The sequence below is a fragment of the Thalassophryne amazonica genome, chromosome 21 (assembly GCF_902500255.1).
Source record: "Thalassophryne amazonica chromosome 21, fThaAma1.1, whole genome shotgun sequence".
In the NCBI taxonomy this organism is placed as follows: Eukaryota; Metazoa; Chordata; class Actinopteri; order Batrachoidiformes; family Batrachoididae; genus Thalassophryne; species Thalassophryne amazonica.
The window spans coordinates 22,699,679-22,721,802 of record NC_047123.1 but is presented as its reverse complement, the minus strand read 5'-3'; the positions used below and the strand labels follow the sequence as shown (position 1 = coordinate 22,721,802).

Genomic DNA, 22,124 nt, shown 5'->3' with positions numbered 1-22,124 from the left:
GTTGTTGACCACATACACTCGCTCCAACTGTGGTTAGTGGTCTTCTTCAAGAAAGGTTGTCATTAGCCAAGCGTGTCATGTTGACATTAACAATGCCTGGTAGAAATATCGGCACACTCCCACTCTTGTAACTTCCAGAATACTTTCATCACTGGAGTGGTAGTTAAGGGAAGAAGAAAAAAAAAAAGCCGCGTAAAGTTTCAAACCCAGCTTTGTGCTCCTTCTGCTTCCTCATTTTGACAGACAACATTTCACAGGATACAAGTTCACAACATAGTTAATTTTTTCCAAGAAATGTCTAAGTAAATACCATTAGAATGTGACGGTGTTACTTAAAGGGGAAGCCTCCCTTTTTGCCCCCTGAGTGATTCTGCACATGAAACCTCACAAGCAACAGCAAAGCGCAACACAGATCCTTGGTTTCTTTTCCTTTGTTCCTTTTTTTTTTGTCCCCCGTCTGTGTATAACATACATGTGTGCTGTGATTTGGCTGCCAGCATTTTCTACTGTTAGTTTCAAGTAATTTGGCAATATACAAAGATAGCTTATTATTATTTTTTCTCAAGAGACAAATGACTTCCAGAGGAATGAGACTTAAGCCCCCCCCCCGTTGACAGGCTCCGCCTTGCCGTGCTTCGGGCTTCTGCAGGTTGTGGCTTTAAAAATACACGGCTTGCTCTCAGGACAGGATTCAACACTGTTTTACATAGCACCTGTTATGGTGTGGAAATGTTCACAACCCTTGGACACAGGTTTTATTGTTGGCTACATAATATGCTGTGCTAAATATACAACCTCGACAGAATGCAACAAAAGCAAAGAAAACTAAGAAACAAAATAGGATTTTCCGCTCCTTGTAGAACTCTCCACTGACCTTTACTGCATAAAAATCCATGTTATCTTCCTCTAGTTTTGTTGTTGTAGTTTACAGTTGGATATACAAAGAAAAATGTATTGAGCTAATTGCAATATAACTATATAATGCATTAATTAATTTGCAGCTAATCGAACAATTTATAACAAAACTGGCAGTGCAGGATAAAACTTCAAGGGTTTTGCCATTTTGCAAAAGTGGACAATTCTGCATGTATAATTGCATTCATCATCATCATATTATTATTATTTTTTTTGCATTTCACCTATGCAACAACTGTTTTTGACATGTATGATTCAGAAAGGAATAGGATATAACAGAAGGTCCAAAAACAAACACTGAACATTTAAAACTACTTGGTGAAAACAGAAGGGATTTTTTTGTCTCCACCCCTCAACACAACACATCCCAGGAAATCACCGGGTCAGATATACACATCAGTTCTAGACTGTTGTCTTTTGTTTTCATCGTCAACGGGAACATCTGGGCCACACACGCCTGTCAGCCTCGCTCATCGTTTAATCCTTCCATTCCAGCAGAACACCCTTCTGATGAGCAGCGTCTCTTTGATAGCAACAGACTGGATGTCAAAGAATAATTGCATAATTCTAAGATTTGTAACTTTGTTGTGATTGTTAGGCATGGCTTTTCGGGTTGTTTCACAGGAAGCTTGATGTTCAGCAACCGTAGAGTCTGTCAGATTGTTCACAGTTTCATCACTGTGGGAGAGAAGGTAAAGCTCTCGAAGTCTTCTGTAAACACAGGGGTTTGTAGTTTACGTTGTGCTGATGGGAGATTTGGCAAAAAAGGATGTTGTGTGTCTGATCTCTTGCACTACAAAGTTCCAACCTGTAAAGACAAACGTAATGGCATGTTTATCTCCTAGTATCCAGAGTATCTTGTAGTTGACCGACATTCATGCACACAACACCGCCTACCTGCTTGGCCTATTCCCTTCTCAACCGGGTACCCAGCTCTGAGAAGTCTGCTTGGTGTTTGTAAAGCTGCCAACGCCGTTCATATTGGCCATAGAGTCAAAGTTAAAGTCCAGGCCATCTGCATCCATCAGCTCATTCCTGATGATGAAGTCCATGTCACACTCTAGGCTGCCGTTGAACATGTCAAGGTCCAGATCTGGGGGAAAATGGTCCTGGTTGATTCCCCCGCTGCTGCCAACCATCCCATTCAGGAATATTGAGGTGTCAATCTGCATGGAAGAGGAACCATTTCCTCCCAGAGGTGACAGCAGGAGGTGATTCTTGGCATTAGCCAATGTGTTGGCGTCATTGGCCAGGCTCAGAGCTCCATTCAAGGATCTCAGGGAGCTCTGGTTGTGGTTGTTACATTGGAACATCTCCATTTGCCTGCGCTGAACACCTCCAGTGGTCCCAAAGGTCATTACAGGATCATTTCGGAGTATGAGTCCATGGTGGGAATTCTGGGAAATGACAGCAGCTGCGCTAGCCTGTGACATCAATGGATCAGACTGGGTCATCATGACATCACTGTGGCTGTGACTGTCAGAGTTAAGCAGGTCTTGTAGCGTCTGGCTACCAAAGCGGGACATGCTGGAAAAGGAAGTCTGTTTATTCTCCTGGATGGTCTGCATGGGCGACGGGCATAGGGAGGAGCCAGTCGTATGAGGGCCAAAGATGGAGTTACTGTAGCTGTTACTGCCGCCATTAGCAGAAGGGTTGGAGGAAGGAGAAGAGGCAGATGATGGTGAGCCTATCCCATTAGGTTTTGAGCCAAAGGTGAACCCTGAGGAACCATTTGGAGTGGTATGAACAGAATCAGTTGGCACCAGGTTGTTCAGCAACTCGTCCATCAAGTCATCTGTCAGTCCATCGTTGAGGTTCATTGTGCCTGTTAGGTCAGCCAGGCGGGGCAGCTCAGTTGGCACGGGCTTCCCATTGGCTGTGTTCGTGGTGTTTCTGGGAGACAGTGTTCTGCCAGGACTGGAGTAAAGCATGGGTGAGAGTGGGGGCTCATCGTCTGGCACCTCGTCTAACTCGGGGTTGGCCAGTATAGGCGAGAGACGGCCGCTCACCGTGCTGGCATTGGAGTTGGTACGGGAGCGGAAGTCGGTCCAGGCATCCAGCTCCTCGCTGCTCCGTGACGTTGGACTTCCAGGCCACTTGGAGAGACCTGAAGGACTTTCGCCACCCCCCTCGCCGGTGGCAGCTGCTGCAGCCTGCAGGGCGGCCTTCTTCTTGGCAGCACGGCCACGGGCGGACTTGGTGTACTTGTTGCTGTTGTCCATGGAGACTGCACGGCGGCGAGGAGCTTTGCCACCCTTTCCCCCCTCTGGGTTGATCATCCACCAGGAGCTCTTCCCTGTTCCTTCATTCTGGACGCGGATGAAACGGCTGTGGAGGGAAAGATTGTGCCGAATGGAGTTCTGTCAGACAAAGAGAGAAAAAGAGGAGGCGGCACTGAGTAACGAGTGAAAAATCACTGTGAAACAGTTACTCACACAATGACTGCCATTAATATTGATTTGTAGTGTTCTCCTTGCTTCTGACGGCAGAGGATTCAATGAATATCATTCATTAATTACACCAACAGTGATCCATAAACCACCCATTGATTAAGTCCTGCTGATCCTGCAACAACGCGAGTGGTTCGTCCTGATGACACTCAAAAGCAAATCAAAATGCTCATTGTTTCATTTATTTACAAAAATGAGAGGAACCCATTAACGCGCAGCAGCATTTAACGCAAATGACTGCATTGTTTCTAGTGGAGCTTGTGCTTTTGCCAGTATAAATCGGAACCAATGTGCCATCATTGAGCAACTCCTAGATTATAAATGACACAAAGGGCTCCTGTGTTGTGTACCAAGTGTCTGTCGCGTCACATATGTTTGTTTGCTGATGTGTATTAATTAAAACTCTGAGATCCTTCCTTATGCAAGCCCCCAAAAGACTCATTATAGGAGAACGAGTGCATATGTGTGTGTGTGTGTATGTATATATATATATATATATATATATATATATATATATATATATATATATATATATATATATACACACACAAAACAACACAATTCAGCTGTTGGCAGCCATTTATAAAGCAGCAGGTGATGACACACTTAAGCTACAGAGAGAGAGAAGGCATTTCGAACTATATTTGAAATGTAAAATTTCTGACACCTTCAAAATTTCATTGTATTTGATATTTTATAATATCAATATTTTGTTACGCTCATATTTTTGGATAGCAGTTCAATATGATACCAAAAGGCTGAGTGTTTTTCTATTTTGTTAAAGTGTATTTTTGATTTATGGCTTGTCCTTGGTTGGCATCCATTTAGGTCATGGTGAAGGAGCGCTCTCTAAAGATGGATGATGTCACATTTCTATCTGATGCCTCCCTCTCCTTCATCAGTTCCCTAGTTGTGATCCTCAGGTTCTGATGGAAAGCCTGCGCTAGATCGTACGGTTGCTTGTGGAGCCATGTACCTTTTCAAGATGGCTCCTAAAGAGGATCGTGACTTCTGAAGATCCAAACTCATGTTCTGGATCATTTCCTTAGTTCTTTAGTTCACCCCCCACTCTCGCTCTGAATTTTAAGATTGATTTGTGCACATATGATCTCTTCAGATCTCAGAATTTAAGCAGAGTAGATCCTGAATGGTTTTTGGCTCGGAGACTGTTTAGGGAAAACCATAGAGCTGTACCCATTTTGCCATTAAAGTAAAACTTGCTCCATTCTGATTTGCAACAGATCTGAACTAAAAGTTTATGGTTTCTGTTTGGTGCTACACCCAGCCTTTTCAACAAGTCCCATGACAACTTAATTAGTTCTTGAGAAATCACTTTCATCCACTTTCTTTTTCCATACAGCCGCACTCCTCCACAGTTTCGGTTGTTTGAAACTCACACTGCTCTTACAATCCCTGAGGCACTCCGGAGCCATGCTACATGCAACCTCCCATACAAACAGTCCAACCAATTCCCTTCTCTGTGTTTATTTTTGCTTAAGGGAATTTACAGATTGTCAGGATTAGAATTCGGGTTAAAGTTAACTTAATTAGCAGGTTCAATTTAAAGTTCTACGCATGCAATTGTGTTTTTATTGTGCAGCTGTACATGCAAAAGTTCTGCAGGATTGTGTGCATGAGCACATCCATTAAAGTAAAATTGTATTTATGATGAATGGTGTGTGTGTTTGTGAGTGCACGGTACATGTTGTGTGTGTGCAGGACAGTGAGGTAAAAGGAAAGCGGCACCAGTGAGGCCGGTGTTTATCCATTGCTTGCATCTCCTGAGGCATGATGTAACGGCCCTTTATTACAAAAACATTGGACAAATACTCAAACCACAGCTAAATGTTTCCAGCTGAGGAGACAGACTTTGTCAAAGAATGTTTGGTTCGCTGAATGAGAGCAGAATGGATATGGAATGTGAGCTTCTCTTGCTGCTTTAAACATTCGCCTGCCAGTACCTGACAAGTCATCAATCCAATGTTGCCATGTGTGCCTGCAGCCCCGTCCGTCCCCCAACAAAGTCATCCCTTTAATGCTCGTCTTTTCTGTCCCGCTGCTTTCATCCTTCATCAGTGTTGTGGAGCAGCAATGAAAGGAAATGGAGACTTTGCAATTTAAGCACAGACAGGCTAAAACAAACAAAAAACCCTTGATGTATCACTGCCTCTGTTGACAGAAAATGATGCCACCATGGAAGTGCCAAATCTTGCAGTTCCTTAAATGGCCACTTGATGTTGGTTCCAAAAGAGGGTTACTCACTACAGACCCCCAATGTTAAAATTTCAAACTTTAAAGCAGAAAAAAACATGCTTACGGTCTGTTACCAAAAACAACAACAAAAACAAACAAAAATGTTTTGTAATTTACAGCTAGTTTCCCAGTCATGACAACTGTAAAGGGGATTAATTTGTATGTAACTCATCAGTTTATGATATCTTAAGTCAAAGTTATGTATGAATAATTCCGGGCATGGTCACTTTGAGTGATAGCTAATGTATGCTATTGGATCTGGGCACCCACGCGCTGGCCGAGGTACATACCACGAGGCACTAGGTGCGATGGACTTGACTGTCATTTCTGACATTTCATTGTAAATACTTGAGATAATATGGCTTGCTGTGTGCTTAAATGTGTGAACATATCTTCTAAGAAATTGGGGCTCCAGTATTTCCATTGAGTGAAAGTTTAGTATTAATTAATTTGTATATTAACACAGTTGGCATTAATTACCTGATATTCATGGCTTGGTGTCATTATCCCCACTACTACCCTATGGTTATTGGGGCAATAAACTGGACATAAATGTTAATATTCACATCCAAACCACATGTTATCAAAAAGTATGTGTTAATAAAACACCTGAAACAAAGTTAGTCTGTTTTGCCCCTGCTACACCTCTTTACCCATTTATGGTTGGGAAGGAGTTAGGCGAAGTTGGCGCTGCTAAGATGATAACATTTGGAGCCATCCCGCGTTAGCTTCAAACAAGCACTTCAGAAAACCAATGGATGATGTCAAGGAGGTTTGTCCAGTGCATACATAATTTATGATCTCCGCATGTGAGAGAAAGATCATAAGATGAAAGAAAGGCAAAACAATCATGCTATAAGAATGTTCGTAAGCATTCCTGTACCTTTTACCTTCCTGAAAACAATCCATCAAAATTACCTTGTTATATTAATCCTGTGCAGAAAGACATGTCAGGAATATCCTATGAAAGTTTTCTGCTGTTTATCTCATGTACAGAGGTACTCAAACAGTCATTTGGAAGATAGTCAGTTCACCAACAGCAGAGATTTGCCATTTACACTTGTTTTATTCACATAGAATGTCTGTATCAATTTGTTAACACATATAATGGAAACCTAGACAGTAAAAAGTGATTGCAGAGACTAATCTACTGAGAACAAAGAAAAAGCGCAGAGGGCTGGTAACTCTTTTCTTTCTCTCTTTTTAAAGAGGTGACACATGTACATCAGACATGTTTATTGAATAACCACTCCCATCTCCGTCATTTATGCCAAACTTTCTTTTTCCATATGAAGCAGCCACAAATATTAGAAATGTGCTGTGGAAAAATTTAATTACTCCACCTCCCTTATAAAATGAATCCTGTCCTAAAAGAGCTTTACTTGTAATCTTCAGCAATATTTCTTGGATTGCTTTTGGTTTCTACACCATTATTTAGGTCTTTAAGGCAGTGCTGTGAACGTATTCTGCACATCATGAAAGGGTTTTTCCATCTTCTTGTTTTGTTCCTTTTTGCAGACTTGAATGGAAGATTTATAGTGTCTGGTGCAGGCTACACCCAATCTATTCATCAAGTTTCAGAACGTAAACAAAATAACTGTACTTTCTTGTATAACAACAGCATGGACTTGTGGGGTGTATATGGCACATCGCTGTGTGTGATTTGCTTACTGCTGTCGCTTCCCTGGGGTGTTCCCAAAGCTCATTCATAAAAACGGTTCATTCAGACAGCAGCTCTGATTCATAACTCCTACTAGGAAAAGCCTAAATAAGGCACAACCAACCACAGCTTGTGGCATCAACCTTTTCCTGGATGATTCCACTGGCACAGCACATACTGAATTGTGCCCGCTGAGTCTTGGTTCCATCATTTAGTTTATTTTGTATATTTTCCTCCTCCACCCAGTCACATTACAACACCTGGCAAAAATTATGGAATCACCGGCCTCGGAGGATGTTCATTCAGTTGTTTAATTTTGTAGAAAAAAAGCAGATCACAGACATGACACAAAACTAAAGTCATTTCAAATGGCAACTTTCTGGCTTTAAGAAACACTATAAGAAATCAGGAAAAAAAATTGTGGCAGTCAGTAACGGTTACTTTTTTAGACCAAGCAGAGGGGAAAAAAAAAAATATGTAATCACTCAATTCTGAGGAAAAAAATTACGGAATCATGAAAAACAAAAGAACGCTCCAACACATCACTAGTATTTTGTTGCACCACCTCTGGCTTTTATAACAGCTTGCAGTCTCTGAGGCATGGACTTAATGAGTGACAAACAGTACTCTTCATCAATCTGGCTCCAACTTTCTCTGATTGCTGTTTCCAGATCAGCTTTGCAGGTTGGAGCCTTGTCATGGACCATTTTCTTCAACTTCCACCAAAGATTTTCAATTGGATTAAGATCCGGACTATTTGCAGGCCATGACATTGACCCTATGTGTCTTTGCAAGGAATGTTTCACAGTTTTTGCTCTATGGCAAGATGCATTATCATCTTGAAAAATGATTTCATCATCCCCAAACATCCTTTCAATTGATGGGATAAGAAAAGTGTCCAAAATATCAACGTAAACTTGTGCATTTATTGATGATGTACTGACAGCCATCTCCCCAGTGCCTTTACCTGACATGCAGCCCCATATCATCAATGACTGTGGAAATGTACATGTTCTCTTCAGGCAGTCATCTTTATAAATCTCATTGGAACAGCACCAAACAAAAGTTCCAGCATCATCACCTTGCCCATTGCAGATTCGAGATTCATCACTGAATATGACTTCCATCCACAGTCCACGACTGCTTTTCCTTAGCCCATTGTAACCTTGTTTTTTTCTGTTTAGGTGTTAATGATGGCTTTCGTTTAGCTTCTCTGTATGTAAATCCCATTTCCTTTAGGCGGTTTCTTACAGTTCGGTCACAGACGTTGACTCCAGTTTCCTCCCATTCGTTCCTCATTTGTTTTGTTGTGCATTTTCGATTTTTGAGACATATTGCTTTAAGTTTTCTGTCTTGACGCTTTGATGTCTTCCTTGGTCTACCAGTATGTTTGCCTTTAACAACCTTCCCATGTTTGTATTTGGTCCAGAGTTTAGACACAACTGACTGTGAACAACCAACATCTTTTGCAACATTGCGTGATGATTTACCCTCTTTTAAGAGTTTGATAATCCTCTCCTTTGTTTCAATTGACATCGCTCGTGTTGGAGCCATGATTCATGTCAGTCCACTTGGTGCAACAGCTCTCCAAGGTGTGATCACTCCTTTTTAGATGCAGACTAACGAGCAAATCTGATTTGATGCAGGTGTTAATTTGGGGGATGAAAATTTACAGGGTGATTCCATAATTTTTTCCTCAGAATTGAGTGAGTCCAAATTTTTTTTTCCCACTGCTTGGTCTAAAAAAGTAACCGTTACTGACTGCCACAATTTTTTTTTTCCTGATTTCTTATAGTGTTTCTTAAAGCCAGATAGTTGCAATTTGAAATGACTTTAGTTTTGTGTCATGTCTGTGATCTGCTTTTTTTCTACAAAATTAAACAACTGAATGAACATCCTCCGAGGCTGGTGATTACATAATTATTGCCAGGGGTTCTAGGTGCATCATATTTTATTGAAAGCTTAACCAATCACACTGGCCTTAACCAAAGTATTTCACCAAAAAAAGATATTTCTTGAAGAAATCATATTATTATTGTTGTTGCTATCTTGATGGTATAGAGCAGCACTGTGTGACAAAGGGCCAAGACCGTGCAGGTTTCCTTGCAACCAATCATCTCAGCAGGTGGTTTTTATTGATGACTTCCTCCCCTCAACTTAATCCTGATCTTCAATGAAATCACCTGCTGAGGTGATCAATAACAAGGAAAACCTGCACTGTTTGGCCAAGACATGAATCCATGGCAACTACAAATCTGCAGCCAAAGACATTTAAATGCTTTCAATACTTTGTACGAATACTGAAACCTCTGGTTGGTGCTGGTTCGATGTAGAAATGCGCTGTGTCAACCAGTACACGCCTTTCCTTCTCATTTTACGTTAACACTACGGCTATGTGGTTAAAAAAAATCAAAATTTTGTTTGCTTCCTGTCATTATTTTTACTGGTCAAATTTGTAGATGTGTTTGCGCTGCGCATGCCAATTTTGAACCGTATGCCCAATTTTAAAAAATCAGGTGCTGTTGGATTTCTTGGATCAAGCCAAGTTCGATACAGTGTGATACTCTGTTATATCGACACAGATAGCTCTGGGGTTTGACGTGATGATGTAAAATGCTGACTGGAGTCACTTTTTTCTTTAATAGGGCACATCACTAATCAAATGCATCACTTCTAGGGCTGCCATGATTTGTCAATGTAATCAATTATGCCAAAGCTGAAATTGCGTCAGCAGCAATATTTTTAATTGAAGCGCTGCTTATCTTATACATTTAACAAGTGTTGTTGTTAAATGCTACAACGTGACTGCTAAATGCCTATGAGGGTGACATGACACAATCTGTGGTTTGGCTCCAGTCAGTGGTTGGCTTGGCTCCAGATTTAACAAAATTGTGGCATCTGCGCATTGAACGCTGGTGCTAGTCAGTTTGGAAAAGTTTGCAACGACTAAAAGTGTCAAAAGTATGTAATTATTTCAAGTTAGCTCAAAACAAAATGGTGGTTTGCAGAATGTGCAAGCTTTCATTGACAAATTAGCGCTAGCGCTATGTATGAACATCTGAAGAAGAAACATACATACAATTCTGGATAAAAAGGAAGATAACCCACCATCAGTATTGTCTATTAATCTTTATATTATAATAGCCAAGAGGCCTCTGTATGCATGAATGCATGTGTGCATGGCTTTGAGCTTGGACAAACTGGGGAGAGCTGACATTTGCCATTTGGTATGCTTATGTATTTTGGGTGGAGGATGAACACTGCGAAAACAGAAAGTTGATAGGACTAATATTTTTGGAGAAATTAGCAATATTACTGAGTAATGAACATTGCGCCAATGCACCGTGGGAGTTCTGAGTTTTGGGGTATTAAATGTTGTTATTGTGGTTCATGTTATTTTACCAGTGTTAGTGTTATTGATTTATTATATTTTTGTAGTTTAACTGGTTTAGCCAGTTTAGTTACGTGTAATGTTGCCGTTACCATGTATGACAACTGTGCTGCATTTGATGTCTTCCGCCACGTCTCTGTTTATGTGTGTGCAAAAACAAAAAGCACCTGCTTGCGGCAGAATGTAGAAAAGGCAAACAGCTGTGTGTGTGTGTGTGTGTGTGTGTAACTATGATTACACACAAAATGGGGTGAGCTGACATTTGCAGTTTGGTATACTTATGTATTTTGGGTTAAGGATGAACGTCGCCAAAACGGAACACTGATAGGACTAATATTCTTGGAGAAACTATAGATATTACCAAACAATACTGAGCAATGGAGGTTGCTAATTACAATCTGGACACACATACCATTCCAGCAGGGGGCGGTAAATCATCTTTATATTAAAACCGTGAGTGCATGATTTAGTAAGTTCAATGTAACTACAAAATATAATTGTAAATATGTTAAAAAAATACATGGGTGACACAAGAAAGTGAAAACACTTATTTTGATTGTGGCCCATTTAAAAAACAAAAAACAAAAACAAAAAAAACAAAATCAAATGACAAAATATAAGTAATAATAGTGATAATAATAGTGTGTATATGACAATAAGAACCCAAACAATTTATAAATACATTAAGACAGTAAATGTAATTAACAGGAAATAAAAGGGTTGAATTTTTCTTATAAAAGTTGTTGAGGTCTAAGGTTCTAAAAACATTCTGGACTCAAATGCAATTCCAACTCTTTATAGAAACTTTGCACAATTTATTACCACCTGTGAAAAATGTCAGCTACCTATTTTATAAACACTACCCAATCTAGGGCCCATGGATCCCCACAGGCAACGCACTAGTTAATATTAAAGTCAGCTGTTTTAACAGCGAGCATCTGCCGCCGCCATTATCAGGCTAGCTAGTTGGTGATAACTTTTTCCCATCTACCCCCAGGAGCTCTGCGGGAATGATGGAGAAAACTAGTGGATATTAGAGTGATTTTATGGCAAAGTGCAGCTTTAAAACAATCTAATCCTCAATGATATTAAATGATCCAAAACCTGTACGTTTCAGCACATTCAGAATCAGACTGAAAGTTTTTGTGCTTTGTCAAACCAGCCTATTGGAGGGAATTTGTTTTAAACTAATCTGTAATATGGTCAACAGATTATCAACAGAAAAACAGTTGTGAGTGGCAGCCATAACAATTTTTGGTACAAATAGATTTATGCTCCATATCCATAAATCTTCATGTTCGGTATTACTGCAATTTGCCAGTACATTAAATTAACTTTTTAATGCATTTATTAGTGGTTATGTTTCTTTAAATGTTTTTCAAGAAAATACAGACTGTGCATACAATTTTGGCCAAAAAATGAAAAGCAAATGTGCAAACTGTGTTTTAGTGCCATAAAAATATCAGCTTGTTAGTGTTGTTTGTGCTGATCGTCGTATTATTAAAATGGACCTTTGTTTCCTATCTTTTACACAAAACTGATTGCATTGTTACATTTCTGTTGTATTGCAGACATTCATCCTCCTGTGACGACGTCATCATCATCTCTTCCAGCAGGTAACTTTAAGAAGAAAATCTTTTTCGAGACGTTGTGGCATTTTTGAGAACAAACAGGAATTCAAAATGATTTCCCACAAATCGAGCTTGAAAAACGAAGCGTGTGCTTGGCTTTAAGTAGGTTCACCGGCGTGTTTTTTTTTTTTTTTTTTTTTTTTGTGAAGCCAGCTAACTCAAAGGTCGCCAGACAGAGCTGATCTCGCTTTGTTTCGCAGAGCCCAGCTGTGTGCGCGGGAGTGCACCAGCTGTAGTGAGCTCAGGAACACAGAGGACTTTTTGTCCGTCATCAACATGTGGGAACAATTAATCACTGTCAGCAACCACGCTAAGAATCTCTCTCCCTCTGACACGCACGCATACGCCGAGGCCTCGTACTTTATTACATTTTGTTTGTTTTTTTGGCAGGTGTGTAGGTGGGAGCTCATATGTTTGCAATTACTTGAATCTATATGTAGAAGCCACATGTGCAGTGAAATATGCAAGGCGTGCGGGCGGAACCCTCCGATCGGAGACGACTATGAGGATGCTTTCTAATTGGCTGGAGCGTTCCTCGTCCCGGTAGTGCTGATTGGTGGAGTGAGGCTGGTTTGCGTAGTCAGGCAGTCCAGAGATGGGAGGGGCTAGACGGTGGTTGCAAGTCGATTTCATCACCCGGCTGCAGCACATATCTGAACTCACAAGTATGAAGTGGGTCACTTTTAATTTGCCAGATACGCGTGCCCTGCCCTGTGCGCCGGTGAAAAACGTTGTGCTGCAGAAACACACCGGGTCAGAAGGTTACAGTGTCATGGATCCACTATGTCAAAGGTCAAAATGCCACCGCTGAGACTGGGACCTGAGCTTCACTCTTGAAGTGAACCTAACACCCACTGACTCTGAGTGCAGACGGTACGTCCTGGCCCAGCATAATCACACTTTATCTGACGTTATGTAAACCAGCACTAATCTCGGTGTAATGTCAGCAGTGATGGTTGCTGGGTCAAGCACACGCCTTGCACCAGATTGATTTCCATTTAAGGAGGATTGACAATGAGTTGTGGCTAAAATAATGCTTGTTTGGACTGGAGTGTTCTTTATTTAGAAATAAGATTAACTTCAAGTGGTCAACAGGTTGTCTCCCTGCAAATGAGTGACAGATAGCCAGTTGTGTTGGACGTGAAAAAAAAGAAGGTTTGAAAACAAATATGACGAATGACTTTTCGAACTTGAGTGTGAGTTTAAAGGGGTCATAATGTGCAAAGTTGATTTTTACCCAAGGCTAAAATATGGCATTTGGTATTGTGAAGACATTGCTTCCTTCTGTGCGTCCGTCTGTCTGTGCTCAACATAACTCCAGTCCTATTACTGGCATGGCCTTCAAATTCACAGAGAGCATTCTTGGGGCACAGACCTTGCACAAGTTCAAAAATGGCTAATCTTGACCTGTTTTAAGTGGTCAAAAGGTCACATTCTTTCTACACACTCTTTCACTGATTATGCGCTCATACGGCTGAGGGCACTTTAGCATTGCATTCTATATTTATCTTTTTAATGTTAAACATCCTCAGAGTTTCCACAATCCTACTTTTGTCCATGTAGAAACTCCCCTGTTGATGCCATGTTTAGGTTTTAAGTGCAGACTATCAAGAGCAATGTTAGGGATGAGTCAAGAACTTCTGAAGCCTTCCATTTCCTGTCGCTCTGTGAGTGCGGATGGTGTCCTCCTCATGGCGTCAAACATTATGGATGTAAAAACTGCAACTGGAAGGACCACAATGGCAAAGAAAAAGTTTAAAGCCGGAGTTACAAAGGGCAACCCAAAATGTTAAGACACGCCATGATCAGGACATGTACTCCAGCATTGGGTACCTTAGAGGCATGTGTTGAGCACAATAACGTGCAATCTGGATACAACACTGTGACCCTGTTTTTCATTGCGGGAAACGGCAGACAACATGGACATCACCAGAGCAGTTACCGCTGTGGTTGCCCTCCTCCTTTGCAAACCAACAGCAGCCACTCCCATTCACCAAGGGATCAAACCCCAACAACAAAGAAATGTTTGTCAGATGTGTTCCAGGAATCTGAAAATTCATGGTTGAACACTTTCAAGCAACTGATGGCAAGTTTCAAACTTCAAAAACTCATTGAGGGCATCAGCAGTTAGTCGCCCTCTACTTTCATGACATAACTAGATGAACTGTTCGATAAAAGTAAACAAGTAGGACCCAAGAAAACTATACTTTAGGAGCTGAAACTGACTGGGTTTTTAGGACACACTGGTGTTGAGTGGACATTGACCTGTATTAGCTTGCTGGCGACCAACGTGACCCCTTTAAAATGACTCACAGTAGCATCGACCCGGTTGCCCTAAAAAAAAAAGAAGTGACATTTACAAACGAGCACGCAGATATATTCCACGCTTGTTTATGTCTGAGCAGGCGATGGACGAATTGGAGATGTAGGCAACACGTAGCTGTTTGACACGTGTACGGTAGTTTCTAAATAAGAACTGCGGCTGCTCGGCGCTAATACGGCGAGGAGAGAGGACATTTATTTATACTGTCACCCTCCCCTCCCTGCACATGTTCCGTTCCAGCTGCCCCGAGTTCTGGAGCGCAGAAAGAACATTCCATTCTTTTTCAATCACATGCGGCTTTCCTGGCCAGCTGCTGGGTGTCTCTCTCCGTTTGTGTGTATTTAACTGTGTACACTGGACAGGGATTTAGTATTTGTCTGGTTTTCTGTTACTCCTTCATCTGTTTATATTTCTGCTCTCTTTTTTTTTTTTTTTTTGCAAATCGATTGATCGATCATTATATAACTGAGTGACACTCCAATGCAATTTGCATTCAAAGTGGCGAAAGAAAGACAAAAAACTCAACTCAGACACAAATAATAATAATAAAAAATGTAAGATTTCAGCTCCTGTTGCATTATGCAAAAGCTCATATGAGGTTTGGCCGCGCGCCGTAATCAATGCGTTTTGTTGTGTAAGGCCACATGCTCAAAGAACTGCTTGTTTACGCTTGCACTTCCTCCAATCAGTTTGTCTGACGTGGGGGGGTGTTGGCTAGCCCATCCCACCTCACACAGCCAATCAGCACGGGGGACAGTTAGTCACATTACCCTAAAGCAATGTGTGTTTTGATCAGTGCTGGAACAGTTGAGATAAATCCCCCCGCTGTCGCTCACGGTAACAGATGAAGTGGAACCGGGGGGGGGCTGTGTGTGTGTGTGTGTGTGTGTGTGTGTGACAAAATCCAATTTTTGTCATTCAAGAAAGTGTGTAAAGACTGGTGTCTCCCAGTGAAGATGTTTTGTGAGGTTTGCGTTGACGTGGCGGTGCAGCGTCCCGTTCATTACAATCCTGAGCGTGGACGGTTTGTTTTGGATGAACAACAGGACCTCTCTGCTGGGATTTATCAACGCCGGCACGCGGTGTCCTCAACCTGCAGACACACTTGTGCGCGCACACACACACACACACGCACACACGCACACACACACACACACACACACACACACACACACACACACACACACACACACACACACACACACACACACACACACACACACACACACACACACCGGAACATCTGCCCAAATACAAAGAGAAACGAAGCGAGGCGATTGTTCAGAGAGGAAAATCAATGCTCCTACTGGTCATTGTTGTATATCCACATAAACGTTTATATATTAATAAACGATCAAACCGAGATTTCTGACGTCCACAAATCTGGCTCCAGATCAGCTCCAAAATTCAGTGGAGTCTCCCGTGCTCGAATAGCTATCTGTGGTGCAAATTTGATGAGAATTTGTGAAGCAGTTTTAACGTAAAGTGAAATTATATAAGGATTATATATATAATTTATATAAAGTGAAATCTTGATCCAGATCTGGATGCAGATCAACTCCAAAATTGAATGGCGTCTTCCATGGCCTAATATCTATCTGTGGTGAAAGGTTTGTCAAAATCCGTGCAGTAATTTTGACATTATCCTGCTAACAAACAGACAAATAAATAAATAAACACATGCCAACGTTATAAAAACATGCGGACATAATAATAATAATAATAAAAATCCTTAAAGCTACAGTGTGTAGGCTTTAGGGGTGATTTTCTCAAGAGAAGGTGAAGGCATGAATCCCCAACACCAAACAAGCAAAAACATGAAGGGGAAAGAAAATCATAATTGGGGATGGCATAAACTCACCACTAGATGTCACTGAATCATGCACACTGTAGCTTTAAAAAAAAGCAACCTAAAGCAGTGATTCTCAACCGGGGTGCCGTGATCGATCGTCAGGGGTGCCGTGGGTATTTTTCATATTCGCGATTATTTTTCATATTCGCGATTACCGTGAATTATTTATTTTATCCACAAAGCATAAAACGACTCAGAATCTGACGTCATTGTGCTGCAGCCTCGCTCTCGTCTTAAGGCGGGACAATAACAAGGAGGCTGACGGCCTGAGTCAGGGAGGGGAGGGGGTGGGTGAGGGAGGGGAGGGGGTGGGTGAGGGAGGGGAGGGGGTGAGTCAGGGAGGGGAGGGGGTGGGTGAGGGAGGGGAGGGGGTGGGTGAGGGAGATTCCTGAATGCAGGCGCGACACGTTCAGTGCGCAGCGAGCGCTGAGCAGAGAGGATTTTAAATGGAGTGAACATGTTAACAAAACGAAAACGTGAAGCTTTTACTTCTCTCTGAACTTTCTCTAAAGGTGTGATTCTGCCGTTACCGTCCTGTTCACACCATGTGCGCGTCGTATGCTGAATTATGAGATCATGAGATGAAATAAACGGTCAAATATCTTTAAAAACATATTTAAAAAATGAGAATATATGAATGAACTGAGATACACACACACACACAAAAAAAAATGTTCAGACGCACAGATCACAAAAAGCAGGTGAGAACTCTGAACTTTAACAGCTGTTATTTTCCAAAGGTATTTATTTGTTCAGTCTTGAGCTTAATGCAGTGTTTAAGCACAAAACGTGACTGATGAGGAGAAACAATTTCAGAAATGCAACAGAAACAACCACAAATCAGAAAAAGTTGGGACTGTATGTAAAATGAAGATAAAAATAAAAATGTTGCACCATTCCCAGTTTCTCCACTCACAGAAGCCAAACGTTCTTCCAGAGTTGTGTAATTATACTACAATAGTAGAATATAAAGAAGGGGAAAAAAAGAAAAAAAAATAGACAATATATTCGTCAATCGCAATTATTTGTCTGACAATTAATCGTCTCCAGAAATTTCTAATCGTGACAGCCCTACTTGAGATCAGAGCGCAAAATGCTTGAGGATTTTCGAAATGCGATGTTTTCTGTATCGATTTTCTATTGTGATAATTGGGTTTTGCGCAAAACCAGAGGTAATAGCATTATAATATTATTTTAGTTGGTGGTGTGCCGCAGGATTTTGTAAATATAAAAAGGGTGCCGCGACTCAAAAAAGGTTGAGAAACACTGACCTAAAATAAAAAAAAGTGTGCATAGTAATAGGTTTTGTTATCTTTCTGTTATTAAAGAGGTTCTGTACTCTAAAAGTGAAACTCAATCACTATGACATTAAATATCAATGAAATAAATGAAATCGCAACATATAAATATAACCATGGTTAGGAGGGTTACTTTAAAAATGTATTCCGATAGTTACTAGTTACCTGTTGAAAAATGTAGTCATTAACGTAATCCAAGTACCATAATATTAAAGTAATGTAATTTGATTACTTTCAATTACTTCTGGATTACTCCAATATCAAATATGCTAATACAGACAAAAGAAACTAAATATAAATAGTCTTGATCACATAGTACAGTTTATTAAGCAAAAATAAAACTGTTTCTTTTACATGTATGCTCTGTTTTACTTCACATTATGAATTAAGAGCACCACAGTGTTGTTTTAAACACACCCAGTGTTCACCTGCTAAATTTTCAACAACAAAAAAGCCAAACAAATGAAGGATAATGAAAACTCAGGTGTGTGCGGATGAATTTTAAATTAAAAGTGGCTTGCAGAACAATATACAAAACAACAACAACGAAAAAATTCTGCTACTTGTTCAGTAAACATAAAATTATCTTACTTTAGTCTTTCACATGGCATTTGCACCATGTTTAACATATCAGTCCACTTATTGAACTTTCAAAATAAGAACAAAAGCATAATGAAAACCATTAAGTACATACTGTCAGTAAGGAGGCGTGGTCGCCATTTTAATTCCGGGCAAGTTAGTGATTTGCGTGCATAGAAGTTCAAGAAACAGGTGGAATATGCCGGAAAGCTGCGCATGTTGGCAAAGCCACAAACGGAGGAACAAGGGAGACAATATTTCCTTCCATAAGTAAGTGGTTTTGGTTCTTCTTGTCACTTTGTCCGTGATATTTGGATGATAAACAGCTGTATGTCTCCTGTCGTACCTGTGTCGCCCGATGACACGGACCATTAACTCTTCACTCATGTCTAGTTGATATTTTCCACTGCTAGACCAATGTCTAGTTAAAATACTTGTCGTTAGTGATTAAAATTGTTGGACAAGACAGGATTTTTTAATTTTTTAATTTGCACCTTAAAATAATAAGATTATAATGACCCGCGCTGTGCCGCTCACAGTCACACCCACACATAGAGATGTGTACAATAAAGGATACTTGTGTAAAAATATAATATGTATATAAATGTATTGTAATGATTTTAGGAGCCGCGCTGCGTTGAACACAGCAGCAGCTGCAGGACGCCTCAGCTTGAACAGCGCAGATCCGTGTAACTTTCAACATTAATATTTGGGAATGTGTGTGTGTCAGAGTAAGTTTAATACTTTCCTGACATAATTTAATGTCATTTAATTTTACTGGCTCGATATCCAGGTCAAAATGGCATTTTTTAACATGTATTTGCGAGCATTTTTCTGAGTGTGTTCAGTCGCAAATCTCCTTTGAAAATGCATTAACATCTGGGTACTTCTTCAATATTTTGCCCGGTTACATCATGTCGCTGTCCATGAAGGGAGAAAAAAAAATGATTATATACAGATAATATCATAAAGTGCATTAAAATTGTAATCCTGTGAAGTAATTCCCATTTTTACTAAATATACCTGTAATCTGAATACGTCTTTTTTTTCTGTAACTGTAGCGGAATACAGTTACCTTTTTTTTTGGTATCCTAATTACGTAATGCCGTTACAAGTATTGCGTTATTCCCCAAACCTGAATAGAACACAACTAAAGCAACAGGTTGAGTCACTGCATTACACAAGTCTAGGGTTGCCAACTCTGAAAAATAAATAAGGAACACCTCACTGGCAGGGCTGACCGGCCCATGGAAATATAGACTGGAATGGACATGCGCGCCTCTATCTATTAGCGTCACTCAGGACAGGAAGGCGCCATTACTAAGGGTGGAAATGTGCAGCTCATCAATAATAAACTGACCACTTTTTTTGCACTAGCGTCACTATTTCTTAATGGATTTTAATAAATGTAGGCTTGTTTCAAAGCCCTTTGAAAGCTCTTTCCAATGCACCTATGCATGTGTGGGTGACAAAAAAAAACTTTTATGTAAAATGCAGAAATTTGGGGAAATTACGACAAACTGTGCTGCTTTTCTCGCTCTATTGTCGCTATTTGTTAACAGATTTTAATAAAAGTAGGCTTGTTTTAAAGCCCTTTCATTGCTCTTTCTAATGAACCCATACATGTCTAGGTAGAAAAAAATGTTTTATGTAAAGTGTGGAAATTTGTGGAAAATATTCCATTCTGTTCATTTACTGTGATTTTTTTTTCCTGTCATCATAATTCTCGATGGATTTTTTATAAATGAAGCCTTATGTATTAAAATATAAATCTGAAGTATGCCTTGCCAGTGTGCTCACTTACCTTGCTGCTTTTTCCACTGTAATATTACTGCTAGTCTTTTAATGACAACAACATATATATGATTTTTACTAACATTTTATTACAAGTAGATATAAAGCCATACAGAATTTATGACTTTTGAGCCTCAGTCAGGGTAAAAAGTACCTCCTCCATCCCCTCCAAGCACACTGTTAAAATTTAACTGCCTCCTGTGACCACCATGTACATATCATATTAAACAACAGCTGCAAGTCTATATATATATATATATATATATATATAGACATAAATATATTTAAACATTTTTGTTTCCGCATGTGTTTGTTTCCGCATGTGAACGCAGCTTAATGAAAAGAACTTATGGCGTTGAGTTATAGTCTCAGTATACTGACATTAAATTGCGGCATAACGACTTTAAAATCGACATTTGTTTTACATAATTACATTAAGGCTCTTGTACAGTTCATTTTAGTATTGGAGAATTTGTTTTTGTGGTTCGTGCAGTTGATGGTGAAGCACTGGCTGCCTTTTTTCTCCTCATATCACTTCTGTTTAACAGGATCAAGGTCTCTCTCCACCCTCAGTAACGGCCGCCGTGGGGCACGCCGCTAGTCACGTGACGTCCATTCCAGTCTCTATTTCCATGGACCGGCCAACTGACCATTGCCTTCACCCTTCCCAGCGCGTGTGTGAAACCATTTTTAACCATTTGACTATTGACTTGACCCTGAATTTAAGTAGATGCACACATGCATTTGTTATGGTATGAACATGCGGAAAACAAATTATTATTTAGCAATTTATTTTTAGTGCAAAATAAATTTTCACTCATAATTTCAATATGAGCATCCTGTCCTGCTTCAAAGTATAAAAAAAGTCTTTAAAAATAAATCTTTCTCTGTCGTGTTATTGTTATAAAAGTGTATAAATTAAAAAAAAAAAAAAATCATCCAAAACAATGTAACAGTGAAAGTCTGAAAAAGTAAACAATACTTACAATACTTATAGCTGTTGTTGCGCACCTTTTCCCACTTGCCCATGTATTTTTGCTTTCTTTTTTGTTTTGGTTTTTTTTTCGTTTTTTGCTGTTCGTAGGCGTATCTGCAGTGCCAGTGTCGGTGTCGGTATCAGCCATGCTGCTATGGTCGTCCGACGACCGTCGTCAGCTCATGATTCTCGTCCGGGATCTTCTTGCAAGCAGATGTCCCTCGGCCAATGAGATAAGAGTGATTCTGTATCATCAACTCGTGTCTGTCAGCTCATTGGTGAAGAACAGGAGAGAGGCTGGGATCAAATTTACCGTAAGTTTCCATATAAAGCGCCAGACTTTTTGATTCTCACAGAAATACGGGACAAACTGCGTCCCGTTTCAGGTCAATACGGAACGCCAGACTTTTATTTCCAAATAAGGGACGATTCTGTTTTTTAAGGGACGGTTGGCAACCCTACACAAGTCAGAAATGAATATGAAAATTTGTAAGTCAGATCATTTGATCACTCAGTAGGGTATAGTATTTTTTTATTTAGATCATATATGAAATCATTTTTTGTATGACTTTTGGTGTTTGAAAATTTTAAATTATAGAGCTCACTGGTGTCGCAGACCGAACGGTCCGCTCCTAAAAATCTCTTCACCCAAACCAATCAAATGGATTAATGGGATTATTAACCATCAGATGATAAAGGTAAAACCTCTTAAATCAGTCTAAAGTCAGTTTTAAGCAGAAACTCTATGCTTTGAAATGACCGACGCGCCATGAATGCATCAGCTAGCAGCTCGTTTAGCTATGGCGTTCTGATCGCGTCATCTGTCTTTTATGATGAAATAACGCTGAATTTATGTGAAAATGATTGTTGTACAAAAGCTTTAATTATCTTTCGCTGAGACAGATGATGACAGTGCAGTTTTAAGCAGAAACGAGGTGTTAATCTATGAACTGCGGCTAATGACGCATGCGCATATGCAAAAGGCCGTCCAATTTTTTTGGG

General features: G+C 40.2%; 1 protein-coding gene across 2 annotated transcripts in view; it reads right to left on the bottom strand.

The window, feature by feature from the left end:
* Positions 1 to 286: 286 nt before the first annotated feature.
* The window catches only part of foxo3b (forkhead box O3b), a 79,768-nt gene continuing 57,930 nt past the window's right edge, over positions 287 to 22,124 (bottom strand). For both annotated transcript variants that reach the window (XM_034162268.1, XM_034162269.1), the window contains exons 2-3: positions 1,813 to 3,275; positions 287 to 1,723 (exon numbers count right to left, since the gene is read on the bottom strand). In XM_034162268.1, the coding sequence (XP_034018159.1) occupies positions 1,833 to 3,275 (1,443 nt within the window). In that variant the 3' untranslated portion in view covers positions 287 to 1,723; positions 1,813 to 1,832. The remainder of the gene's footprint in view (positions 1,724 to 1,812; positions 3,276 to 22,124) is intronic.